The sequence below is a fragment of the Notolepis coatsorum genome (assembly GCF_963971535.1).
Source record: "Notolepis coatsorum genome assembly, chromosome: 14".
Classification (NCBI taxonomy): domain Eukaryota; kingdom Metazoa; phylum Chordata; class Actinopteri; order Aulopiformes; family Paralepididae; genus Notolepis; species Notolepis coatsorum.
In genome coordinates this window covers 29,540,774-29,564,777 of record NC_140178.1, presented here as the reverse complement: position 1 = coordinate 29,564,777, position 24,004 = coordinate 29,540,774, and the positions used below count along the sequence as shown (strand labels likewise).

Genomic DNA, 24,004 nt, shown 5'->3' with positions numbered 1-24,004 from the left:
TAAGTATGTTTTAGAGCAGTAATTCCTAGAACGCGAGTTATAGGCCCCGACGCACATTATACATAATCGATTGGCGTTTCGTTCCTATACGCGCTATATTAAACAATTCAAATGCATATGATCGGTATACATTATGCTCCATCATGCGTGAAGGAAAGGGGGGGGGGGTCGTTTATGATTCCTTGATGGTCAGTAACGGCTTTCTTTAGTAGGACATCATAAATGGACAATCGAGCTGGAATTAACGTTAGATTCCTCTTACCTGTGGCCGATGAGTCTGGAGAAAAAATATTCCAATTATTTGACTTCCATCTGCTAGATCCATTTTCCGTTTGTACGACGCAATAAACGGCGAAAGCATATTGATTCTTGCGTCTCGAAAGCGATCCAATGCACTAGAGTGTTTGTCTGGATCCACATAACAAGATAGCTCTGCCCGGAACATTTCCCCCGATCCACAGAACGCACCATCCGGTTGAGAGTGGAGTGCAACTCACCCGAAATCCACCAGGTGGCGGTATTGAGCGGTTGCAATATCCGACAGAGTCCACAGTCTCCCGGAGCCTTTCTGGATGAATTATGAATGCCAATAGCGAATAAAGGAAATAACGGATCATAAAAACGAGTAAACTCGTTATTGGCGTTATTAGATTGGCGGCAAACGGTTAATGTATGGAGTGAAACACACGCTCTGCAAGCAGAGTGAATGGGTTCATTTAAACTATACCCACTCCCTATAAAGCTAACATAAAGTGTAGCTTGTTGCCTTAATAACAGTAATCCCCTTTTAAATATGATCCTCTGTTTGCCGTGTACCTGAGCTAGGCCACTCGCCACGCAGTTCTGTTTATGGCCGTTTTGGTGTTTGAAATGTCTGAAATTTTGCTCTTACGTCATGCTCAGGTTGGGATTCCTTTCCACCCCGTGTCAATAATACTCCCCTGTTCTCCACCCCCACCAGTAACTACGGTCCCACGATAGCGGTGCAGAACGAGGCGGTGAAGCAGGGCTGCCAGCAGGTCCTGTGGCTGTACGGCCAGGATGAGGAGATCACAGAGGTTGGCACCATGAACCTCTTCATCTATTGGACCAATGAAAACGGAGGTCAGACCTCATGTCTGTTTGTCTGTCTGTGTGTTGAACTGTCTTGTCTGTTTGCTCAGTGTCTTGTTAGCCATTGCTGAGGAATGTGTGTAACCCCCCCCTGTTTGTGGACCTTGGTTAGTTGAGTACATAATAGTGATCATATAGTTTTTCCTTTCATTAGTTTAATGTATTTAAACAGGATAAAAAAATACAAACACCATAAAATGCAATTAAAATACCTTTGGGCCCTATTCAGAAAAAGTACTGGTTTTCAGAGGGTTCCTGTCCTGCAGTAAAAGAGAAATCAGAGGGGGTTTCAGAGGGTTCCTGTCCTGCAGTAAAAGAGAAGTCAGAGGGGGTTCAGAGAGTTCCTGTCCTGCAGTAAAAGAGAAGTCAGAGGGGGTTCAGAGAGTTCCTGTCCTGCAGTAAAAGAGAAGTCAGAGGGGGTTTCAGAGGGTTCCTGTCCTGCAGTAAAAGAGAAGTCAGAGGGGGTTTCAGAGGGTTCCTGTCCTGCAGTAAAAGAGAAGTCAGAGGGGGTTGAAGTAAAGGAAATGTAATAGTTGGTAGTGAAAGGGTTAACCCTTTGTAGTGTGGTAGTGAAAGGGTTAAGAGAGAAAAGGAAGACAAGTGTGTCCGTCCCAAGTATTGCCTCATGAGCTTCTTACACAGCTATTTAAAGGTGCATTACTGTGTAAATGTAGGGGAATCTCATTCCAGTTAAGTACTACTATAAAAGAAAGATATGTGTCCGTAGTAGTGATTTTGACATTCTGTTTTGAATACTATAGCAAATGCAACTATGCCTCCAGATGAAATCATGAAAAATAACATTCTTCGTGATTATCAAGTGAAGATAGTTGAGTTTATTAATTTATTTCCTAATATCAAATTAATATAGTTGAGTTTATTAATTATTTATTAATATCAAATTACTATAGTTCAGTTTATTAATTATTTCCTAATATCAAATGAATATAGTTTATTCATTATTTCTTAAATTAATTTGAAGAATCAATTCTCGAAAATGTAGGAACCAAATCTAGCCACTCAAAACAAATTAAAATGTTGACAGAATTGCCATTAATTAAACAGCTTTGACTTAAATACCTGTATCAATATAGAAATAATAAATCCTAGCATAATGGAACTTCCCCAGTAATGTTGTCATCATTTGTTGATTAATTATGATTTATTATGATCTTTACAAAAAAAAGCTAGCTATCCAGAGCTTAGGATGCAGACACATGGCTGATGACCCAGATTGTTTACTAATTAAACTAAATAAACCTTTTTTATTCTTATCTTTTTATTTTTATTCATTTGAATGTTTTTCTTGTTTTAAACCTTCTTATTCTATTTAAATTTTTGTTTTCCTTCTGCTGTGAAGCACCTTGAGAGTTCACTGAGTTTAAAGTGTGCTATATAAATTAAATCTATTATTATTATTATTGTTATTATTATTAATTGAACAGAAATACTCTCCAGTGTTTTATCTCTCATCCGATGGCGCCACCCGGTGGCCATTTCCAACAGCAAGAGGGAAGGGTTTTCAGAGGAGTCTGTTTCATGCATTGTAACTTGGCAAGATAAATATACACATCACAAAAATGTGTTGCAGTTGTGGCAGTCGTCACATGATTGGGGGTGGTGACATGTGAGAGCAGTGGGCGTGTCTGATAATAATAATAATAATAACAAACTTTATTTGTATAGCACCTTTCATACAAAAATGTCAGCTCAAAGTGCTTCAGTTTCAGATAATAGAAGTATCTGATATGGGGGGGGGGGGCTCATTAGCTATATTTCTGTGTAGTTGTATACTGTATGCTTTTGAATGATATGTGTGTTCCTGTGTGTGTCCACCTGCAGAGAAGGAGTTGATGACCCCTCCTCTGGATGGCATCATCCTCCCGGGAGTCACCAGACAGTCTCTGCTGGACCTGGCCAGACAATGGGTAAGAGAGCGAGGGACAGATTTGAGGTGGTAAACTTCAACATTGCGGGAAATGCGCCTTTACCGTCTTCTCCGGAGTCAGACAAGGAGTGCACGGTACAAACAATAGCTTAGTTCACACCTAAGTGAGAGGCCGGGGGGGCTACGGCCCCCACCCAGCACATTGTCTCCTTCTCTTCCTCAGTGTGTCTCCTAGCTGGCCACGACGAGAGCACTCCTCTTAGCCAAAGCTCATTTAAGCAACATGTACAAGACATCCGCCTGACAGCTAGCCCAGCTCGGTACAAATGGAACGGAAGAGGATGCGGAGTGGCTCCTACCGACCCATCAATTAAGGGAGGATGTTGAATTGTTTCCATTTCTTTTTTTCCCGTTAGGGGGAATTTAAAGTGACCGAACGCACGATGAACATCAAGGAGCTGCTCGGCGCCGTGGACTCCGGCAAGGTTCTGGAGGTGTTCGGCGCCGGGACGGCCTGCGTCGTTTGCCCCGTCGGCAGCCTTCTCTACAAAGGAACGGTATAGCCCCAATATTTGGTACCAAATCTAACCCCCCCCCGTATCTGTGTCAGGCTGTTTCTGCTTTAAAATCTCCCATTCATCCTCAAAGAAGATGTTGATATACTTTGTACCCGTTTTCTCTCTCTCCTCCAGACATACCAGATCCCCACTATGCAGAATGGCCCAGATTTGGCCAAGAGATTCTACAAAGAGCTGACTGATATTCAGGTAAATGGCCTTAAGAGACACTAATGCTTTGCTTTTACTGTCTTACCCACTACAGACAACAATAACAACAATACTATAGACAACAATAACAGTTGTCTCAAAGCAGCAAAAAAATTATTTTGCTATTTTCATCTTAATAATATTTTCTCCCCCCCCCTCGCCTCTCTCCCCTCTTTGCTCTCGCTCTCCCTTGCCTAACCCAGTATGGACGTAAACAGAGTGAATGGGCTCCACTGGTCATTTAATTGGCCACTTGCACTATCAAGAATAGCCCCATAATTCCAGCTTTGAAGACCAGCAACCCCCCCTCCTTTCAACCCACTAATGCACTCCTACAGATGGGCTGGCCAGAGGAAACGGACCGCTTGTCGCTCCTCTCGCGCAACTTTTATATATATATCCGTTTCATGTGTTTCCCATGTGGACCGGAAGGAACACGGTTAGTCTTTTGAATGTAACAACTTACATTCGAAAGCAATAGTAATAATATGCAATGTTGACTATTTTGTGCTTTTGTCAGTTTCACGCTACTAACCCTAACAGGGTATGCAGTATATACCAGGGGGTAACCAGTTGTCTTTACAAAATAATTATAATAATAATAATTATATTCATGTAATTCATTCGGTTTTCTTTATCGAGAACGCTGATATTCATTACTGCTTCAATACTGGGTACTCATTTAAACCCAATACCTACTATGGGCTCATCCAAATCTATGTCTAACTGGAGTCTATTTAGAAAAGATGTCTGGCTAGGTCAGTTGTACTGCCAGTAGTAAGCGAGACCCTTTTTTAGAAGTGTATTATTTAAAGATTCAGTGTGATGAAACGTGTGTTTTTCAATCTCATTGCATACTTTTACAGAAGGTATGTTTTTGTAAAACTACCCAACATGTTAGAAGCGTTGCTGTTGTAAAAGTGATGACTAAAGCCACTTTGATCACTATCCCCCTGGATATCAACAGAATCAAAACATTTCCGATATCCAACACGCTTTCGTTGCTCAAAAACCTTCACATCCATTTGAAAGTGTCATGTATTATGATACTAACCTCACATCTCTCAATGAACAGAGGGCTACGCCCCCTCAACCTACTGAGAGAGTTGGCCGTGCTCAGAGAGGGTGCACTAAAACACTTGATACATCTGAAGCTGAAAAGCCAGATTCACATGACATTAACATTCCACAATGAGCTTCTTTTAACTGAAAATTAACATAATTATACTGGTTCTTTAAGAATGTCAAGAACATGATCAATAATTCACTGATTCTGATATCCTATCATATAGCAGCTTTAAGGCTGAGGAGAATACACCTCGAGGATGATGGCACAAACAATACATTAGTGTACCCATGTGATCATCCTTGCAAATAGGCACAAACTGGCATCTCTCAATAATAGGCTCTCAACGCCGTTTTATTATATTCCGTATGCAATACAGAACCGGCTGCTTTATTTTGCGGGGCATTACTTAGCTCATCCATGAGTTACATGCATTTTAGAAATACTGTTTTTCATAGGAACAACTTCCATTGGCTACGTTTTTAATCTTGTTGGTGAAACATGAAATGTTACAGTACGGTGACGCGGTAACGGATAAGAACTGTAGGAGATCGGACATCATGGGATGTCATTTTGACTTTGTTACTGACGTAAATACACAATGAGCTGAGAGAGCTGTTTATAAAAAAAAATAAAAAAAAGTATTGTTTTAGCTTTCATGGGGCCAGGTATACAAATGTTAATACATGACGTTATGACTCCAGAGGTGCTTTTTATTTTTTATTTAAGTGTTTGTAGGTTTACTCTGATCATGGCGATGTCAGGCGTGAACACGTGTGTGTGACTGAGGTTTTATTTTAGAAAGGAAACGGGAACACGGCTTTTGTGTCTTTGTCTGTTTGGATCGGAAAGATGCTACTGAGGACAGAATATTGTCCCTAAAGATTGATTTAAAATGAAAAGAAAAAAAGAGAGAGAGAGGTCACGGTGAACCTAAGTAATGCACAAATAAGAGGGGTAACATTAGGCCTGCCTGCCCTACATGTGGTAGATGTAGCTCCTATGAGAAAGAGAGACTATTTAGATGCGCTGGCAGTGGCCCATGCACTAGTTCCTGTGTCAATCATTATGTAAACGATGTATAGTAACAAGATGGATTTATTTTTAAAGAAAAAATAACCTTGAGTGAGTCCTTTTTTTTATTATTGTTTTCTTGGTTTGGGTATAGAATTGGAACTGTCTTCCTGAGTATTTGCTTGTATATCTAGTATTTGCCGTACATATCTTGCATTTTATGTCCTTCCCTTGCTGCTTTTCCTTTCTTTTAATGTATTTTACTTTTTACACAAGATTCACTCCATACGCCTGTCCCCATCTGTTTAAAGTGCCTGACCTATAGTGTAGTCCTGTGTCCTGTGGATCATTTTAACCTGTGTTACGTTATTATAGTTACTGCACTAGGGGCTATTCCTGGATCCTTTTTTGTTGAAGTTAGTCAAGTCAGTTGAGTTATATTTGTGGGACATTGTTACTTTACTTTGCCGTCAACTGTTTTTACAATAAACATGATTTGTGGTCAACAACCGCATGTGTTTTTTTTCTTCTCACCACTCCTTCAAACTTGTTTATTATGAAATTGTGTCTACAGATGAATTTACCGGTTATTTACTTAACATAACGTAACTTTGATAAGATATTCCTTTATTGATCCCCTTGGGGAAATTCTGGCGTCATAGCAGCATGGGGAGGGGAGGTACAGGTATGGGCATGGTAATAGTAGAAAGACATAAATATAGGCAATAACATTTGGAATATAAACATTTTGAGAGAAACAATTTTATAAACAGCATAAACAATAGAATTAACAGAGTTAAGAGTTGCATTTTGACATTTACCGGGCCAGTTTATAATTGCAGCCACCCGTAAGTGCTCTTTGAGAGCGGTTTTGAAGGAGGGTAGGGAATGGGATTCACATTTCTTTACGGCTGTGGGTAGGGCGTTCCACATTATTGTGGCATAATTGCAAAACGTGTTTAGTCCCTTGTTTGAGCTGAATCTGGGTTGAACGTGATTTGTGGAACTCCCTCTGGTGTTGTGGTCGTGGACTTCACTTGGATGTGAGATGATTGGACTTACAGTATGAGAAGAAAAACTCAACTAGGCCTACTGATTGATTCATTGACCTATCTCAAGCCCCGTCCTCTTTTCTTGATCCTGTTGCTTCGAGGGGAAAAACACATAACATTGACTCCAGTCTGGAAATTAATGAGGAGCCTGACACCTTGGAGGAATGGTGGTGTCGACAGCGGATGACTGGGACAGCAGTGCTGCTAGCTTACTTATAGATGTGCATAAGAGGTAAGACTGCAGAAACTTGACAAGTTCAACTAAAGTGGAATATCCTTTTTAAGATTAAATTAACTTGAAAGCGCATAACTTAATGTATTTATTTACTGTATATTTTATTCCATTTTTATTCTATTTTATTTTACTCTTATCTTATGCAATTTGATTTGTTTTGTTATTCTTATTCGTGACCCGTTCTGTCTAAATGTTTAATGTTGAGCGATTTGCTGTTTCAAATTTCCCTCGGGATAATAAAAGTATTTCCATTCTATTCTATTCATGTAGCGCCAAAATACAGATATTTTTTTTGGATCCTCTTTTTCTCCTTATTTTTCTATTTTTCTCCCATCCCAATTTCGTGTTTCCAATTCTCCCCTTCCCTGTCTTGAACGTTGCTCGACTATGCCCCCCACTGGTCGGTTGTAGGGAGGATAGAAGCCTTGCATCACGTGTCCCCTCCGGTACACGAGGAGGCAGCCCGACACATCTTTTCACCTGCCAGCGCGGACTCTCAGTGGCGAGGTGTAACGCATGGGAGGCTCACACTACCCCCGCTGCTTCCTGTCTGCTGTGCAGGCGTCCCCCAACCGACCTGTAGGAGTCGCTGTCCACAACGTCCAAATCCCCACCCATCGACTTCCACCCTCTAACTCTGCCAATTGAGTTAGTATGACGGCTGGCCAAAGCCGGAGGCAATGCTGACACCCGGATTCAAGACCGGAGTCTCTTGCATTGGTGACGAGCGCAATCTCCGCTGCGCCACCCAGCCGCCTACCAAAATACAGAATTTAAAATGGTATATTGAGACACGTTTAGCATTTAGCACATTCTATATCAAATATTGTAGCCTCCCGCGTTTTGAATAGTGCACTATAGGCCATTGTGTGATTTTGGTAACGTCTCATGTAATTATTGAGCCGTACGCCGCAGCGACCTCAGTGGCTCTAGCTTTTAGTGGGACGGTCCTCCTCAAACACGGCCAGCGCCTGCTGACCCAGTGGGTTATACAGGATGCTACTAATTTCCCCTCCGGACTTCTGAAAGTGGATCTCCAGCTGATCCTGCAGGTCTTCTTGGTCCATGACGGCAGGTATTCCCGTCAGAAGCACGGTGCGGTCACATTGCGACATGGTGGTCTGGCAAGAGGAACAAACGGGAAAGACTGCAGGTTAGCGAGGGGTAATAGAACTGTGGGGACGCGATAGAGAAGGTGGGTCATGAAGGACTGCAGGTTAGCGAGGGGGAATAGGACTGGGAATGCGATAGAGAAGGTGGGTCATGAAGGACTGCAGGTTAGCGAGGGGGAATAGAACTGTGGGGACGCGATAGAGACTGGTGGGTCATGAAGGACTGCAGGTTAGCGAGGGGGAATAGAACTGTGGGGACGCGATAGAGACTAGTGGGTCATGAAGGACTGCAGGTTAGCGAGGGGGAATAGAACTGTGGGGACGCGATAGAGACTGGTGGGTCATGAAGGACTGTAGGTTAGCGAGGGGGAATAGAACTGTGGGGACGCGATAAAGACTAGAGTGGGTCATGAACGTTCTTAGTGTTCTCTGAACCCGTCTGACAGGATACCATTCACGGTAGTGACATTTCCATTACTATCACACCCAAACCATCACTACTTTTAACATTATGATTGGCAAGTGTCAATGTCTCATTTTAATTTTTAAATCAGTTTATTTAGTTTGATACATAAAATACTAAGTAGAGTGCACTGCAGACTAAAGAAAATATGTTTTTGTGTCTTCTTTTTATTTTACATTATTATTTAAGTGTTGTATTTTATCAATGCAGATATCGCTATCATCCATTGAAAAACCCATATCGGTCGATCACTAATCCGATGTGACCGACTCACTCTCTCCAACTCGCTCTATGTGCACTGATGATAATCTTTCTCTAGTGTACCTTGACCTGAAATGTGCTCACCTGGAAGGCTGTGATTTCTCCATTCAGGAAAGGAGTCACCTTCACGCTGTGCTTCGTCCCTTTGCCAAATTCCACATTATGGGATGTCGAGTCTTTGTTGGTCAGGTTTTTGGCAACTGTTGGCGGAAAGAACATCGACTGAGTTATCATGAAAAAACATGCAGTACACATGATCAGGGGCCGTTAAGTAAAAGAAACTAATTTATTCCACATTTACTTCTCTCTACAGTTCTAAGTAATTCGAGCCCTAAAGCAGTGGTTCCCAAAGTGTGGGAACCACTCCTAGTGGGGAGTGATTTATTTTTTATAATATTAATTTAGCCTACCAAAACTGGTAAATGCCAATGTCAACTAAAATGAACAGACTGTCATGTGTTATTCTTTATACAGAGCACATTCAGAAGCCTAAATACATTTAGCCACAAAAGGTGGCAAATTACTATTATTTGAATGAAAATAAATCTCCTATCCTAGCCTACAACTACATTTTTAATTAGGCCTAATTATTTCACAGTGGCACAGGATCATTTGCCAAGCTTTTGTTCATTTTCAAATAAAAGTATAATTGTGTCTTTGTGTCTTGTTATGTTAATCTTGTCTTGTTAGTAGTAGAGGAAATGGCATGTTTGAAGCCTAAAATGTATTCTAGCCTACATCTAGGTGGGGACCAGGTTAGGTGGGGCTCGACGATATTTCCAACTACCCAAGTGGGGCCTGATTGAAAAGGTTTGGGAACCACTGCCCTAAAGTGTCTTGTGACGCATCATGCTCGATGGGGCCAGGAGGGCAGTCAGGCTCCGCCTGGTGCTCTTTGGGGAAGAGAGTGTGACACTTTACAGTCGGCAGTGTCCTCACAGTGTCCCATCATGGCCAACCATCGTGTTTCTGTCCTCCTCCATAACTCAGTTCAGTGACAGTGACCCTTTTGATTGATTTAACATTTTGGCAGGTCAGATGAATGTACTTTTAGAAATTCTGTCTGTAAATAAACAGTACTGTATATTTGTATATCTTGTATGTCATAAATGTCTGGATGTAACAGTACTGTATATCTGTATGTCATGTATGTCATATATGTTATGATTAATTTAAAATGGGGGACGCTGATGTAAACAAGACGAAAGTCTTTCTCTGGTCTGCATCCCCTTAACAATTGTGTGTATTGAGCTGTACTGTATTGTACCCGTTCTGCAATCTGTTAATGAAATGTTCAATCAATGTTATTTACGTGCATGTGTCCCCTCCCTACTTCCCATTTCCCCATGTGGAATGCACCTGATTGGCTAAACGTGCTGCTAGTTGAGGTGCCTGTTTCTCTTCAAAAAGAAAATGGCGGCTTGCTCCCTCATCAACCTTCTCTTTTTCAACCTAAAGTTGAACATAAAATATGTTTCTGACAACTAGTATGAACTAGGTTGTATAAACTAGTTTGACAGTTTGATCTGAACTCAGTTCGATGGTACAGCGTATGATAATTACAATAATTATCGTATCCTTTTTTTGATCCACTTTTTCTCACATTTTCTATATTTTCTCCCATCCCAATTTCATATCATCCAATTCAATCCTCCCCTGTCACGAACGCCGTTTCTTGCCTCCCACAAGCCGGCTGCAATGTGGACTAAGTCATACATAGCACAAGTCCTCTCCGGCACTTGAGGTAACAGCAGTCGCATCTTTTCACCTGCGCAGCTCGATCTCTCAGTGTCGAGGAGTAACGCGTGGGAGGCTCACGCTGCCCCCGACACTTCCTGATTCTACTGCGCAGGCGCACCAACCGACCTGTACGAGTCGCTGTCCACAACGCCCGATCCCCACCCATCAGTTTCCCACCCCCTAATACGGCCAATGTGTATTAGTATGAACGACCAGCTAAACTGAAAGCAATGTGGAGCGCTGGGCTCGAACAGGCGAGCCCAGCGTCTCTGCATTCGTGGTGAGCGCCTTGCCCACTACGCCACGTAGCCGCCCCAATAATTATCGTATCCTATGTAAGCACACCATTGTTTTGGTGCAACAATCAATCAATCAACATGCTGGTGCTCTAGTGCGACATGCTGATGCTCTAGTGCGGCATTGGGTGGCTGAATGTCATCTGTAGCACCTTTAACTTCAGTGACATGGCGGCAAAAAGGAACCAAGCGAGACGATAGGATGGGTCAAGCACAGAGAGGAAATTTCATTGGCGACCCAAAGAAAAAGGCGTGTGTGTCCTATGTGTCGCCCATCTCACATGTGTGCTGGTCTACAAGATACACTACACGACCAAGGTACCCATGTACATGTCAAAATACTTCCCAAAGGTCAGTGAATACCACGATCACAACACCAGAGGGAGCTCCACAAATCATGTTAAACCCAGATTCGGCTCAAACAAGGGACTAAACACGTTTCGCAATTATGCCACATCAATGTGGAACGCCCTACCCAAAGCTGTAAAGGAATGTGAATCACTACCCACTTTCAAAAACACTCAAAAAACACCTAAGGGAGACTGCAACTCGAAACTGGCCCCTGTAAATGTCCGAACACAACCCCCTCCAATGTACAGTAAATTACCAAGTATGGTCTTGTCAATAATCCAATGTACAGTTTTGTTTGTACAGTTGTACAGTGTCCCCCACCCACCCCTCCTACCCAAACCCCCCCTCCCCCACTCCTACCCAAACCCCCCCACCCAACCACCTCCAATGTACAGTCCCCCCCCACCCCCACCTACCCAATCCAATGTACAGTTTCTACGTCAAATGTATATACTCTTTTTTTTCTGGACTCTTTTTGTATCACAAACAGTACTGTAATTGCAAATCTGGTATGTCATAAATGTATAGATGTAGCAGTACTGTCTATCTGTATGTCATGTATGTCATATATGTTACGATGAATTGAAAATGGGGGACCCTGATGTAAACAAGACGAAAGTCTTTCTCTGGTCTGCATCCCCTTAACAATTGTGTGTATTGAGCTGTACTGTACTGTACCCATTCTGCAATCTGTTAATAAAGTTTTCAATCAATCAATCAATGCTACAAATAAGACTTCTTCAAGTCCAGTTTCACAACATAGAGGGAACAATAACGTATGTGAAGCGAGCGATGGCCTGTTTGTTAGATCAGTAACTGTAATGAGATAACAAGATCTCTTTGTTACAGGAAAAGGTTTCGTGACTACAACACTGTTCACAATGGACAGCAGAGGGAACAAAACAAACTAAATCAAACAAACCGTAACCGTTATCTTAAAACTCCCCAAGTTACAGACCAGCATCTCAGCATATGTGCGCGTTGACATCCCAGGTTCTACTTCCAAGGTATATGTCCAAGGTATAGTGAGGTTCCACTGTAGCTCTGATTCGACTTGGTTACAATAAAGTCAAATGACATTCGCGCGGATGAGAACTCACCGCCCGTTTCTACAAACGCGATGACCGCGTTGCCAGAGTCGTGCAGCATCTCTCTCTCCTGCACCTCTCCTCCTCCGTTATACTTCTTGCTGAAGTGGATCTCCAGCTTGTCCAGCAGATGGTCACTATCCCCCTCGGGAAGGTTGGAAACCAGGATACGTCGAGGGCATACATGGGTGTCCATCTGAGAGAAGCACAAACAAACAGAAGAAAAGCCAAATGATTACAACAAGTACACACAGCTGTTTTTCATATCATGTTAACACAATCTGCGCCAGAAACGAGTTAACTCATTGTTGCCCGCCATGCGTTCAGCGCCAGAAACGAGTTAACTCATTTTTGGGATCGTTATTTAGTTTATTCGCTATATCTATTCATAATTCATAGCTGCAGCCTCTGGTATACCCTTCAGACCCCGTCTGAGCTGGCAGACGGTCAACACCGCCCTCTACTGCCATGTGGAGCTATTGCATCTCATTGGAAATGGGGTGGTGTGTTTTAGGAGCCGATCTGAGCCGGGCGGGCGGGGTTTAAATACTCAGGCGAGCCAGTTCTATACAACGATGGCATCGAACAGTAACCCCGCCCGCCCGCCCATATGTAACGGTCGGTAGTGTGGTACGGACCTCCACGAGCAGTATTTGGAATGGCGATCAGATACAAGGTAAGAACACTATATATAAATTTGATCGTTGATCTGATATTTACGACGCTACGATGGTCATTTCATGTATGCACGACGAGATATAATAATGATAATCTAGCATTGATTTCAGGATGATTAGATAATCAGCCGAAAAATTACAACGTGATGACTGGATTACAGTAAAATGCCTTTTTTTTTCGTCTTTTTCCTGGCATTACTCAAAAGCACCCAAACCATACTCTATTCAAAACAGTATAAAACGGAAATGTACGGATGAAAAAACAATCTGTTTTGGGCATGTTGACTGGAAGCAACTCACTGACAGTCGATGGCGTTATTAGACCCATAGATATAATATAAGATATATTTTAAGCACTCGCAAATGTCACAGTCTAAAACTATATCCATTGAATAAAGACCTGGTGATGAAGGGGGATCAGCGCCCCCTACTGCTGGCTGTCAATGTGTTAATGAGTCACATTGACCATATTCACATGGCGGCCATTTGCTTTTATGTCATGCTCAGGTTGGGATTCCTTTTTAGATTAGATTTAAAAATGTATTGTCATTATACAGCACAAGTACAGTACAACGAAAGGAGGTTTGGCCGTCCAACCAGAGTGCAAATGTAACAGTAAAGTACGAATTCACTTTCATGAGTGATAAAAGTTTTTTGGACATGCATGTCTAACCACTTTAGCCATGTGGCTCTTACCTTCACAGACTCCATCCTCAATTTACCCCAGTCTCCCTACAGTGATACGTATAAAGACAGTATGGTAGTATTTATACTGGTCAGCAGGGTAGCTAGTGAGAGTAGGTAAGGGAATAGGGTGGAAAGAAATCCCAACCTGAGCATGACGTAATTATGGTCAACGGTAACTGGTAAACGACCGAAAGCTTCAACCGTGCGGCTGATATCATCTCTTGTTTATCTTGTGCTCCTCTCATACCTCCAAACACCTAGGCATCATGAAGAGGACAGGCTTGGCCTCCAGAGTGATGTAGCAGGCGGCTTCTTCTACCAGATCCACTTTGTGTTCCCTCAGCTTTAGGATGTTATTTGCCACTGAGAAGCGAGGAATACAATGATATTAGGGAAAACTATTGTTTACAACTTTTTATTAACTTCCAATTTTCGTCTTTTCATTGTTTATTTTTACAATGATAAATAATAATAAAAGTTAAAAGTAAAAGCGAAAAAGTTACATTTAATTAATAAATAAATAAAATATCTATGGTCACATTACATCAAGGCACAAGACACTGATGTTGGTGGACAGTCAGAGGTCTATGAAGGGTTCCCAAGTTCTAAGAAAGACATCCTCCTTGTTCTTCAAAGTGTATATGTACGCTGTCAAGTGTTGGAGGTCTTTGTTTGTTCCAGTTTAGCAGTCTTCCACTCTTCACAGATATGGGATCTAATGTCTTGTCTAATTCAGTACCAAAGAGATACCGTATATAGCATATAGGTGTATGTCCAATGGAATTTCTAAGACTTCTAGCAGTAAAATCATGAACCTGTAAAATGACCATTTAACACATCATTAACTAAACTCTTTGAGCAAGAACATGAAATACATTGCATACAATAATTACTGGATTAAATCAAATACTTTTTAAAGGCTTTTCAATTACTTCAAATTCAAAAATGTTGACATGCTCTCATTTCCCATGTCTCTCTTGCTCTCTCTCTCTCACTGATCTCAGCTGTGTTCCTACAGTATATGGCAATTAGACTGCTGGTCTTATGGGGGAAGAACCCATTTACCTAGGCCACTCTGCTACAATCTTGACTGCCCGAAATTTCGCTAACACTAATTCGGAGTCAGCTAAATTTTTAACGTTTGTCAGGAAAGTAAATTGGGGCTAAAATAAGGGGAGGGTATGTTAACAACTGGTCTCAGATCAGCAGACCTAGTAAAACAGTGAGCAAATCCAATCCCCAGTGCAACCTCACCCAGGGTTTCTTCAAAGGTAATCAGTGCGGTTCCCCCCTCCATTGGATAGGTTATACGGGGCTTTGTCTCAAAGTAACCACCAGTTACTGCTCCCGTCACTCCAGCGAAGACAACCTCCTTCTCTGGCACAGCATTAGACACCTGTGATCAGATCACACAGTGCAGTCAGAGACAGTCCTCTACACAGTGAGATGATGGAGCACTGCGGTGGCTTTGAATGGCCACATTCAACAAGTATCTATATTCTAGTGTGTGGTCTGGCACTTACATCCATCTGCAGCGCGAGACTGTCGTTACTCTTCACCAACTCGCGCAGGTCATCCTCTGCCGTGGAGAGCTCTCTCCTCAAGCAGCTCTCCTGCGGCTGAAGAGCCGTCTGTCTCTCCTGGAAGAGGAGGAAAACACCTCAGTCTCTTGATACGACAGCACCTCTGATTTGAAATCTTTATTTCGCACATGTAAATACAAACAATATAAAACAAAAAACAAATCATTGATATATAGCAATGAAATGAAAAAAAAATATTTAAACAAAAAGAAAACATACGGTAACTCAATTTACATGTTTGAAAAGGAGTAGGAAGAAGTATACACTTATTTAATATACTGTTTCTTCATTTGCCTCATTCATTTACAATGAGTGATATGGTTAAATATATATATGTTATATATATTTGCAATTGTTCTTTATTTAATTGAGATATCTATACCAAAAGAGTTGGATTCAGATGTATTTTAATAAATGCATTCTGTGACAGGAAACCAATGGGAAACAATAACAATCTTCTGTCTCCTTATTTCATCTGTTTACAAACAGAATCCTATCTGTTCAGGTCTCACACCCGAGACCTGTAACAGATTCAGTAAATATATATAACATATATATATAATCATATAACTCATTGTAAATGAATGAGGCAAATGAAGAAACAGTATAGAAAATAATATTCCTCTAACTGTACGAAACGAGCAGCTATGACGTTCATTTACACCTGTCCTGCACACACAATAACCAACTGACGTTTTCCACTGTTAGCAGCTTGCTAGGTGACTGCTAGCTAGCATCCACATTTTCCTCATCTACAGACATCTGTTACGAAATTATACAATAAACAATGTCCACATCCATATCATCGCTTTACATACATTTTGTGAATGTTTTGAGTGCTTATTTCATGCTACTGACCTGTTTGTAAACAGATGAAATAAGGAGACAGAAGATTGTTATTGTTTCCCATTGGCTTCCTGTCACAGAATGACGGGAAGCAACACGCGCAGAAGTAATAGGTACAGCTCCGCTGTGGCTTAACACTCCACTGCCATCTGCTGGCTAAACTAAAAAGTCCCTTAACACTTTCAATGCCGACGACGAGATTTATCGTTATTTCATGCCCCCCGTTGAGCCGACGATGCTAATTGTCGTTTTTTTTTTTATTAGCGATCTGAATTCATATTTCATCAACCGAGTCTCCCGTTGGTACAGCAGCCCCTCTATGAGCTCCGATGGGAAAATACCGCCCCCTATCGTCTATCCCTGTCAGGGGAGGAAACTAACTTTTTGGCTTACCAGCCAACTGGCGGGTATCTGATTTTTTTTACCAGCCAAATAGATTTTTTACCAGACAAAAAAAATCGCTAATTGTGATAATTACTTCTTTGTACGTCTTCGTCTAAATTGATTTTCAATCATAGTAAATTAATCACACTGTCTCTACTCTTCAAAATATTACATCATTAAATCACATATTAACATGAAAGAGGGAACTATTCTGGACTGGGTTGGGCTGAACTGGGCAGTGAAAGATGCTGGGTTGGGCTGGTCTAGGTTATACTGAATGATGAATTGAAAATGAATTGAAAATGGGGGACCCTGATGTAAACAAGACGAAAGTCTTTCTCTGGTCTGCATCCCCTTAACAATTGCATGTATTGAGCCGTACTGTACTGTACCCATTCTGCAATCTGTTAAATAAAGTTTTCATTCATCACAGCTCAACTACTAGGAATGTGTGTCTGACTCTTAAGTGCAGGAAATATTCATCAGAAAGGGGGGACATGATGGAGGGAATGGAAAGAGCAGGTTTGACAGGAGCAGGGTTGAAGGGATTGATTGATTGAAAAGTTTATTAACAGATTGCAGAATGGGTACAATACAGTACAGTTCAATACATACAATTGTTAAGGGGATGCAGACCAGAGAAAGACTTTCGTCTTGTTTACATCAGGGTCCCCCATTTTCAATTCATCATAACATATTGGAGTGTGGAGGAAGTGGACAAGGCATTAAGCAAACAGGACTGAAATGGGGGACCCTGATGTAAACAAGACTAAAGTCCTTCTCTGATCTGCATCCCCTTAACAATTGTGTGTATTGAGCTGTACTGTATTGTACCCATTCTGCAATCTGTTAATAAAGTTTTCAATCAATCAATCAATACTGGGTTGGGCAGTGAAAGAACCAAGCATTTCACTGTAATGTAATAGCTAAATAAAACAACTTGAACTTGACTTGTTACATTTGCACTCTGGTTGTATGCCAAATGTATTCTGGTTGTACTGTACTTGTGCTGTAAGATGACAATACATTGGAACCGAATCGACAACGCTAGGGGTTCAGCAGGTGTGTTCTGAATGCCAAATATGACAACATCACCGTTGTGAACGGCATATGGGCGAGTGGTGATATGCTGGGAAACCCGGTAATAATAAAATGTCACTCGGCTGCATTTAAGCAAAGCCGCTCAGTATAGTCGTCCACTATGTTGAATGCGCGTTATGGTAGCTTGTTACATGCTAGGTAGCTAGCCGGCTAATGCTGTCATTCTCATCCGACTCGAAGGAGACGCGTCGCGTGCTGTTGTTCGCCCCCATGTCAGACCGCACCGATATCCGAAAGCGACGACTCTACATGCAATTATTTTCATCCACTCATGTGTTTTTGTAAGTTTGTCTACGTTGTCAAGCCGGTGACAGGAGTCTGTAGGGCCGCACGCAGTGGTCTGTCCACTTCCCCTAGATGGGCGGCATCTTCTAGAAAACGAGTGTTCATTGGAGGAGCTTAGAGCGCATCTGTACAACGATGATGTTCATTGGTTATGGTCTGATTATTATGTGGCGCAAATGGGAGGAATCAAGGGGGGAGTCAGAGTTCGGTTTGTGCCAGTGAGCGAATCAGCAGATTGCAGAATGATTTTTTTGTTTTGTTTTGTAATTACTAGTACTCGCCAGACTGGCGAGTGCTCTTCATGAATTACTCGCCAAACGTAAAAAATACTCGCAATTGGCGAGTAAAGTGGCCTAATTTCCTCCCCTGATCCCTGTGTAACTGCAGCCCATTCGATTACACAGGTCGATGGGTGGGGGGGAGCCTACTCACTCCACTATGCTGGCGAGCCGTCTGATGAAGAGGGAAGTGATTGCGAGACGGAAAGCAGCCTGGAATATATATTTACAGCAGCCAATAATCAATCAATAAACGAGATCGATATTTGGAATGGCGATCAGGAATTGGAATAATCTTTTTGGAGAACATCTGATGTAAGGTAAGGAGTCTATGTTACCAGTTTTAGGATAATCAGAGCCGTTTTCACTGAGATAACAGCGTGTGCCATATGTGTGTGTGTGTGCTGTTGAGGAAATAAGAGAATCGATTTCTCAGCTTGCTTCTATAGCGTGCATAAGTACACATATACTATCGATAATCTAGCATTTATTTGAAAACTATTCATAAATAGGCCGACAAATGACAACGTGTCGAGTGTATTCGAGAATATTCCAGTAAATGCCGTTTATGACGGAATCTTTCTATTTTCCTGAAATTTTCGAGAAAACGATAGCTTTTTCGAAATGCTATAAAAAACGGAAATGAACCGATTAAAAAACAATCCGTTTCGACAATGTTGACTGCAAACAAGTCATTGATAAGCGACGGGCAGATTAGACACATAGCCATAATTTAAAACATAGATTATGTGTTTTTAACGCTATCATTGAAGTGGATGCTGGCATCCAAGGACATTAATCAAAGGCACTAAAAGTGTTAAAGGGGACATGCATTATAAATGGCTTTTTTCTGTGTTTAGCATGGTTTTATAGTAATATGGGTTAGTATCAATGGGTCTGTGTCTCTAATTACCATATTGACTCATCAGTCTAGTCTCGAGTTCACAAGATCTTCCCTCACTCAACTAAGCTGTTCTGATTTGACGGTTTTGCTGACGTTAATATAGCACTGATTTGCATAACTAACGCCCCCTCTATGGTTGACAGCGACAGCAAACAGTGAGGCAGATAGTGTAACCCGACACTTCCTCAGACAATGAGCGAGGGAGAGAGAGAGATAGAGGAGCTTCTGTCGGGGAAACAAACTGCGCGCGAGGAAGCAGCACATACTCATTTACACACAACCTGGGCTGGGCTGGACCTCACAAGGGGAAGCAGCAGTAGCACATACTCATTTACACACAACCTGGGCTGGGCTGGACCTCACAAGGGGAAGCAGCAGTAGCACACTCATTTACACACAACCTGGACCTCGCGGGGAAGCAGCAGTAGCACATACTCATTTACACAGCGCTTATGGGCGGAGTCAGGCCAACACAGCATGAAATCCAAAGTGAGACAAATTTGGCTTTTGAGTACTTGATTAGAAATATAAAACAATGAATTAATTTTAATAAAAGCTTACAGATGTGTTCAATAGACTCACAGGAATTGTGTAAAGTTGCCCAAATAGTGCTAGGAATAGCAATGCATGTCCCCTTTAAAAGGTTAATCATAGCATATGCATACAAAACAAATAAAAACACTGTGACCACATAGTCAGTGATGTACCTGCACGCGTTCAATGAACGATAGTTCGTGAACACGTTGGTACTTTGGGCGAACGTGAACTGAATGTACTGTATTTCCGCTAAATGAACGTAATTGAGAACGCGTTCATTCTCAGCACTATATTATAACGGCGTTCAAAAGTGTGCCAGATTTCATATGCCTTTCAGCCGAAAACCCAGTTAAAACACACCGTAAACAGGCTTCAAAATAATGCGGAAAACCACCCAATCTGCCAACCGCTCTGGGCGGAGCTTCGGGGAGTATAGCAGAAGCACTTGCACTTTTAGAAGGCTCTGCACTCTCTCAGAGCGAGACTCTACGTGGCGTCGGCGTACAGTATGAGCATTTAAAAGAGTTTTAGTTAAAGTCAGTAAATGTTTTGCACTTTGAATATTGAACTTTGAGGTACAACCTTAGTTTCATACCTCAGCCTGGTTCCTACCTCGTGTTGTGTTAGTACAGAGTTATGTCGGCACATGTTTATAATGTTATATGTTTATTGTTTGCACAATGACTACTTTCACTTTTGGTACTTTAAGTATATTTAGATTACGGTACGTTTTTCGTCATGTTTTTGAAAATATACTGTAGAGATGAAAGCTGCAGCTGCTACTAGTGTGGACTGAATGGACGGCAGCAAAGCGTTATGGAAATGCCAGTATTCTGGGTTGTGGCAATACATTTAAAAAAAATTATAGCTTGCAGCAACGTATTGAAAAAAGAACTATAAATTTGTTAATTTTTGAAACCATGAACTTTAGTTCAACATTTTTTATTATGAACTACTATGAACTGAACGTTCATTTTAAAATTTGTGAACTGTGAACTGAACTAGTTCATGTAGAAAGTGAACTTTCCCAACACTGCATACAGTATATGTGCGTCACATCCACAACAACAGGTTCTGATAGTAGCTGTATCCACTAGAATCTGAATCCTAAGGCAATACCCTGAAGGGGCTTCAAATCAATGATGCCCTCAAATGACAGATCCCAATTGTAACTCTGAATTTACCTAAGCGACAGTTGTAATTAGAGGATCAAGAAAAGAGGGTGGGTTTGAGATAGGTCAATTGGTAGTTTTCTCTTCTTCATACCTTTTGATTTTCAACATCCCTGGCGTGGTAACGCTGGTCCTGTTCCATATCCTTGATCAGTTTGGCAGAGCGCTTTCTGAACTGTTCAGTCATGTTCCGGTGGTGATCCATGGCTTTGGAATTTGCCTTCTGTCCAATCAGTAGCTCATAATGTTGTGCCTGTGGACACAAGAGAATGTCTTGATAAACTAATAATAATAATAATAATAATAATAATAATAATAATAATAATAATAATAATAATAATAATAATAATAATAATAATAATAATAATAATAATAATAATAAACTGTATTTGTATAGCAAGAATTGCTAATAAAATTAGCAGAGAATTTATATAAATAAATGTCTGACATTAACTTAACTATAAAAGACTATTTGCAGGTTTCTGTCTGATGAGAATAAAATGAAGACATGAAGCAGAATAGACCATTTACAATCAGTTGAAAGGCTGGGTGACAGTTGCAGGTGTGTGTAAACAACTCTTGATTGATCGATTGAAAAGTTTATTAACAGATTGCAGAATGGGTACAGTACAGTACAGCTCAATACATACAATTGTTAAGGGGATGCAGACCAGAGAAAGACTTTCGTCTTATTTACATCAGGGTCCCCCATTTTCAATTCATCATAACATATATGACATACAGATAGACAGTACTGCTACATCTATACATTTATGACATATCAGATTTGCAAATACAGTACTGTTTGTGATACAAAAGTGTCCAGAAAAAGAGTGTATATACATTTGACGTAGAAACTGTACATTGGAGGAGGTTGGGTGGGTGGGGTGGGGTTGGGCGGGTGGGGGCTGTACATTGGAGGTGGGGGGGGGGGGGGGGTTGGGTAGGGGGGACACACACATTTTACACTGTACATTGGAATACTGACAAAGCCTTACTTGGTCATTTACTGTACAACTAGGTTAGGACATTTGTAGGGGCCAGTTTCGAATTGCTGTCTCACGTAGGTGTTTTTTGAGAGTGTTTTTGAAAGTGGGTAGTGATTCACATTCCTTTACAGCTTTGGGTAGGGCGTTCCACATTGATGTGGCATAATTGCGAAACGTGTTTAGTCCCTTGTTTGAGCCGAATCTGGGTTTAACATGATTTGTGGAGCTCCCTCTGGTGTTGTGATCGTGGTATTCACTGACCTTTGGGAAGTATTTTGACATGTACATGGGTACCTTGGTCGCGTAGTGTATCTTGTAGACCAGGCCCATTGCAAGTTGCTGTACTCTGTCGTCTACTCTAAGCCATCCTAGGTTGTCAAAGTGGGCAGGGGTGAGGTGGGTTCTAGGAGTCAGGTCAAGCAGTAGTCTGACTAGCTTGTTTTGAGATGTTTGTAATTTGTTTTTTAGTGCCTTTGAGGTGCTTTGGTACCATGAGGTGCAAGCATAGTCGTAGTACCCTTGAATGAGTGCTCCTGCTAGAGTCTTCAGGGTATTCTTGTTTACCAGAGAGGAGATCCGGTACAAGAATCGAGTTCGTTGGTTGACTTTTTTTAGCGAAAGAGGACAAATAAAGTGTATTATCTTATCTAACCAGATACCGAGGTATATTTATAAGAGGTGAATGTATCCAGACCAGAACTTCAACTGAGACGTTAGTTGGAGCACACAACCACTCAACAACTGTCATGGGGTTTTCCGCAATAAGACAGAAAGCATTAGCAAGCAACACAACTTTATTTTCAAAAGCATGCTTCTTTTGAGAAAATAATGTTCCTATGTTTTGTTACAGATTATAAATTCTACCTTGCATTTGGCAATAGCCTGTTGTATTCCGTCAATCTCAGAAGTCGGCTGGTCTGCCATCATTAGAGAAAAATCCTGAAAGATGTCAACAACATAGTCTCTCAACAAATTTGTTATGTTTTACTTTATTTTCAGTTTTACTTTATTTGTCATGTGTATGTTGCGTATTCGTAATTACGGACACGACTGGTCTATTTTACGTATTTCCAATAATATATCATTTTCATCAGTCTCACACACACACAATTTTACAACATCCATTTACACGTCATTAATATGTAACGTAGTTTGGCCCCATTTCAAATAAACAATCACAACCGCCTCACATAGTGTGGTGGCGTAGTCTACTTTATTGAATTAAAAACATCCGAATAGTTTGCGTACTGGTAACCAGTGTAATGGTGGATATATGCTATTTTCCTATTGTCGCTATTTTTTACAGAAAAGCAGCATAAAGTCTAAACTTACCTGACGAGCACCGACTGTCAACTGTATCCCACACACCCTTTCGGTTTCGTTTTCTGATACATTAGTCTACTCGTCTACACAACTTTTCTCCAGGAGGGGCGCTAAACCATAGAGCTAGCTAACGTTCTTTTCTTCTTCTTCTTTGGAGATAATGGCGGGTCGCAACCACAGAATGGTGCAAACCGCCACCTACTGTACAACCCAGCAACTGGAGCGGATAAGGCAAGAACCCGGCAAAGAAAAGAAAACAATAAAGAAAAACCAACAAACCCAGAACAAACAAAACAAAATACCCAACCCTAACATCACCACCCTATACCAATAAATAATAATAAAAATAAAACCTAAACACAAACAAAAGAAATTAAATTAGAGCTAACGACTCTGGACTAACCCCCCCCCCACACACACTGCCACTTTACCAACTCACCGCCACTTTAATGTCATTATTTTAGTTTACTGCCATATTTATATTTACTATGTACCACTGCTGCTAGAAGATTTGCACTGAGTTCTTTTACCTCTATATTTATTTCACTCATTCATTTCATTTTAGCTATTGTTTATATTGTATATAGTCCTGTATATTCAGGAAGGAGAGGGTCCCAATCATCATGGACCATCCTGAGGATGACCTACAGCCAGTCCACTTGGACGAGCAGACTGGACGGGCTGCAAGGGACAGAAATGCCCACCATCATTTGAGTTAGGTGTTGAGATGATTTCGGTTAATGTTGGACTAATTTTATGTTTTTCTCTTTATGTTTGCATGTTTTATTTCTA

At 41.3% G+C, this 24,004-nt stretch overlaps 2 protein-coding genes across 3 annotated transcripts in view; one reads left to right on the top strand and one right to left on the bottom strand.

The window, feature by feature from the left end:
• The window catches only part of LOC311241206 (branched-chain-amino-acid aminotransferase, cytosolic-like), a 33,576-nt gene extending 26,582 nt beyond the window's left edge, over positions 1 to 6,994 (top strand). For both annotated transcript variants that reach the window (XM_084329953.1, XM_084329952.1), the window contains 5 exons: positions 962 to 1,104; positions 2,956 to 3,041; positions 3,418 to 3,558; positions 3,694 to 3,768; positions 3,972 to 6,994. In XM_084329953.1, coding sequence (XP_084186079.1) covers positions 962 to 1,104; positions 2,956 to 3,041; positions 3,418 to 3,558; positions 3,694 to 3,768; positions 3,972 to 4,013 — 487 coding nt within the window. In that variant the 3' untranslated portion in view covers positions 4,014 to 6,994. The remainder of the gene's footprint in view (positions 1 to 961; positions 1,105 to 2,955; positions 3,042 to 3,417; positions 3,559 to 3,693; positions 3,769 to 3,971) is intronic.
• ifi35 (interferon-induced protein 35) lies at positions 6,595 to 23,266 on the bottom strand. The gene is made up of 9 exons (XM_084329954.1): positions 23,222 to 23,266; positions 22,754 to 22,828; positions 20,995 to 21,153; positions 15,334 to 15,450; positions 15,065 to 15,206; positions 14,058 to 14,173; positions 12,459 to 12,642; positions 9,056 to 9,171; positions 6,595 to 8,256 (listed from the first exon to the last, which is right to left on the bottom strand). Exons 2-9 carry the CDS (start codon positions 22,814 to 22,816, stop codon positions 8,065 to 8,067), a joined length of 1,089 nt encoding a protein of 362 aa, XP_084186080.1. The 5' UTR covers positions 22,817 to 22,828; positions 23,222 to 23,266; the 3' UTR covers positions 6,595 to 8,064.
• Between the last annotated feature and the right edge of the window lie 738 nt (positions 23,267 to 24,004).

Excerpts from the sequence above, each read along its gene's own strand:
- ifi35 (XM_084329954.1), bottom strand. The coding sequence starts at position 22,816 with ATGATGGCAGACCAGCCGACTTCTGAGATTGACGGAATACAACAGGCT. Across the intron at positions 15,207-15,333 it reads GTCTCGCGCTGCAGATGGAT|GTGTCTAATGCTGTGCCAGA; the intron begins GTAAGTGCCAGA and ends ATCTGATCACAG. Across the intron at positions 12,643-14,057 it reads TGATGCCTAGGTGTTTGGAG|ATGGACACCCATGTATGCCC; the intron begins GTATGAGAGGAG and ends TGCTTCTCTCAG.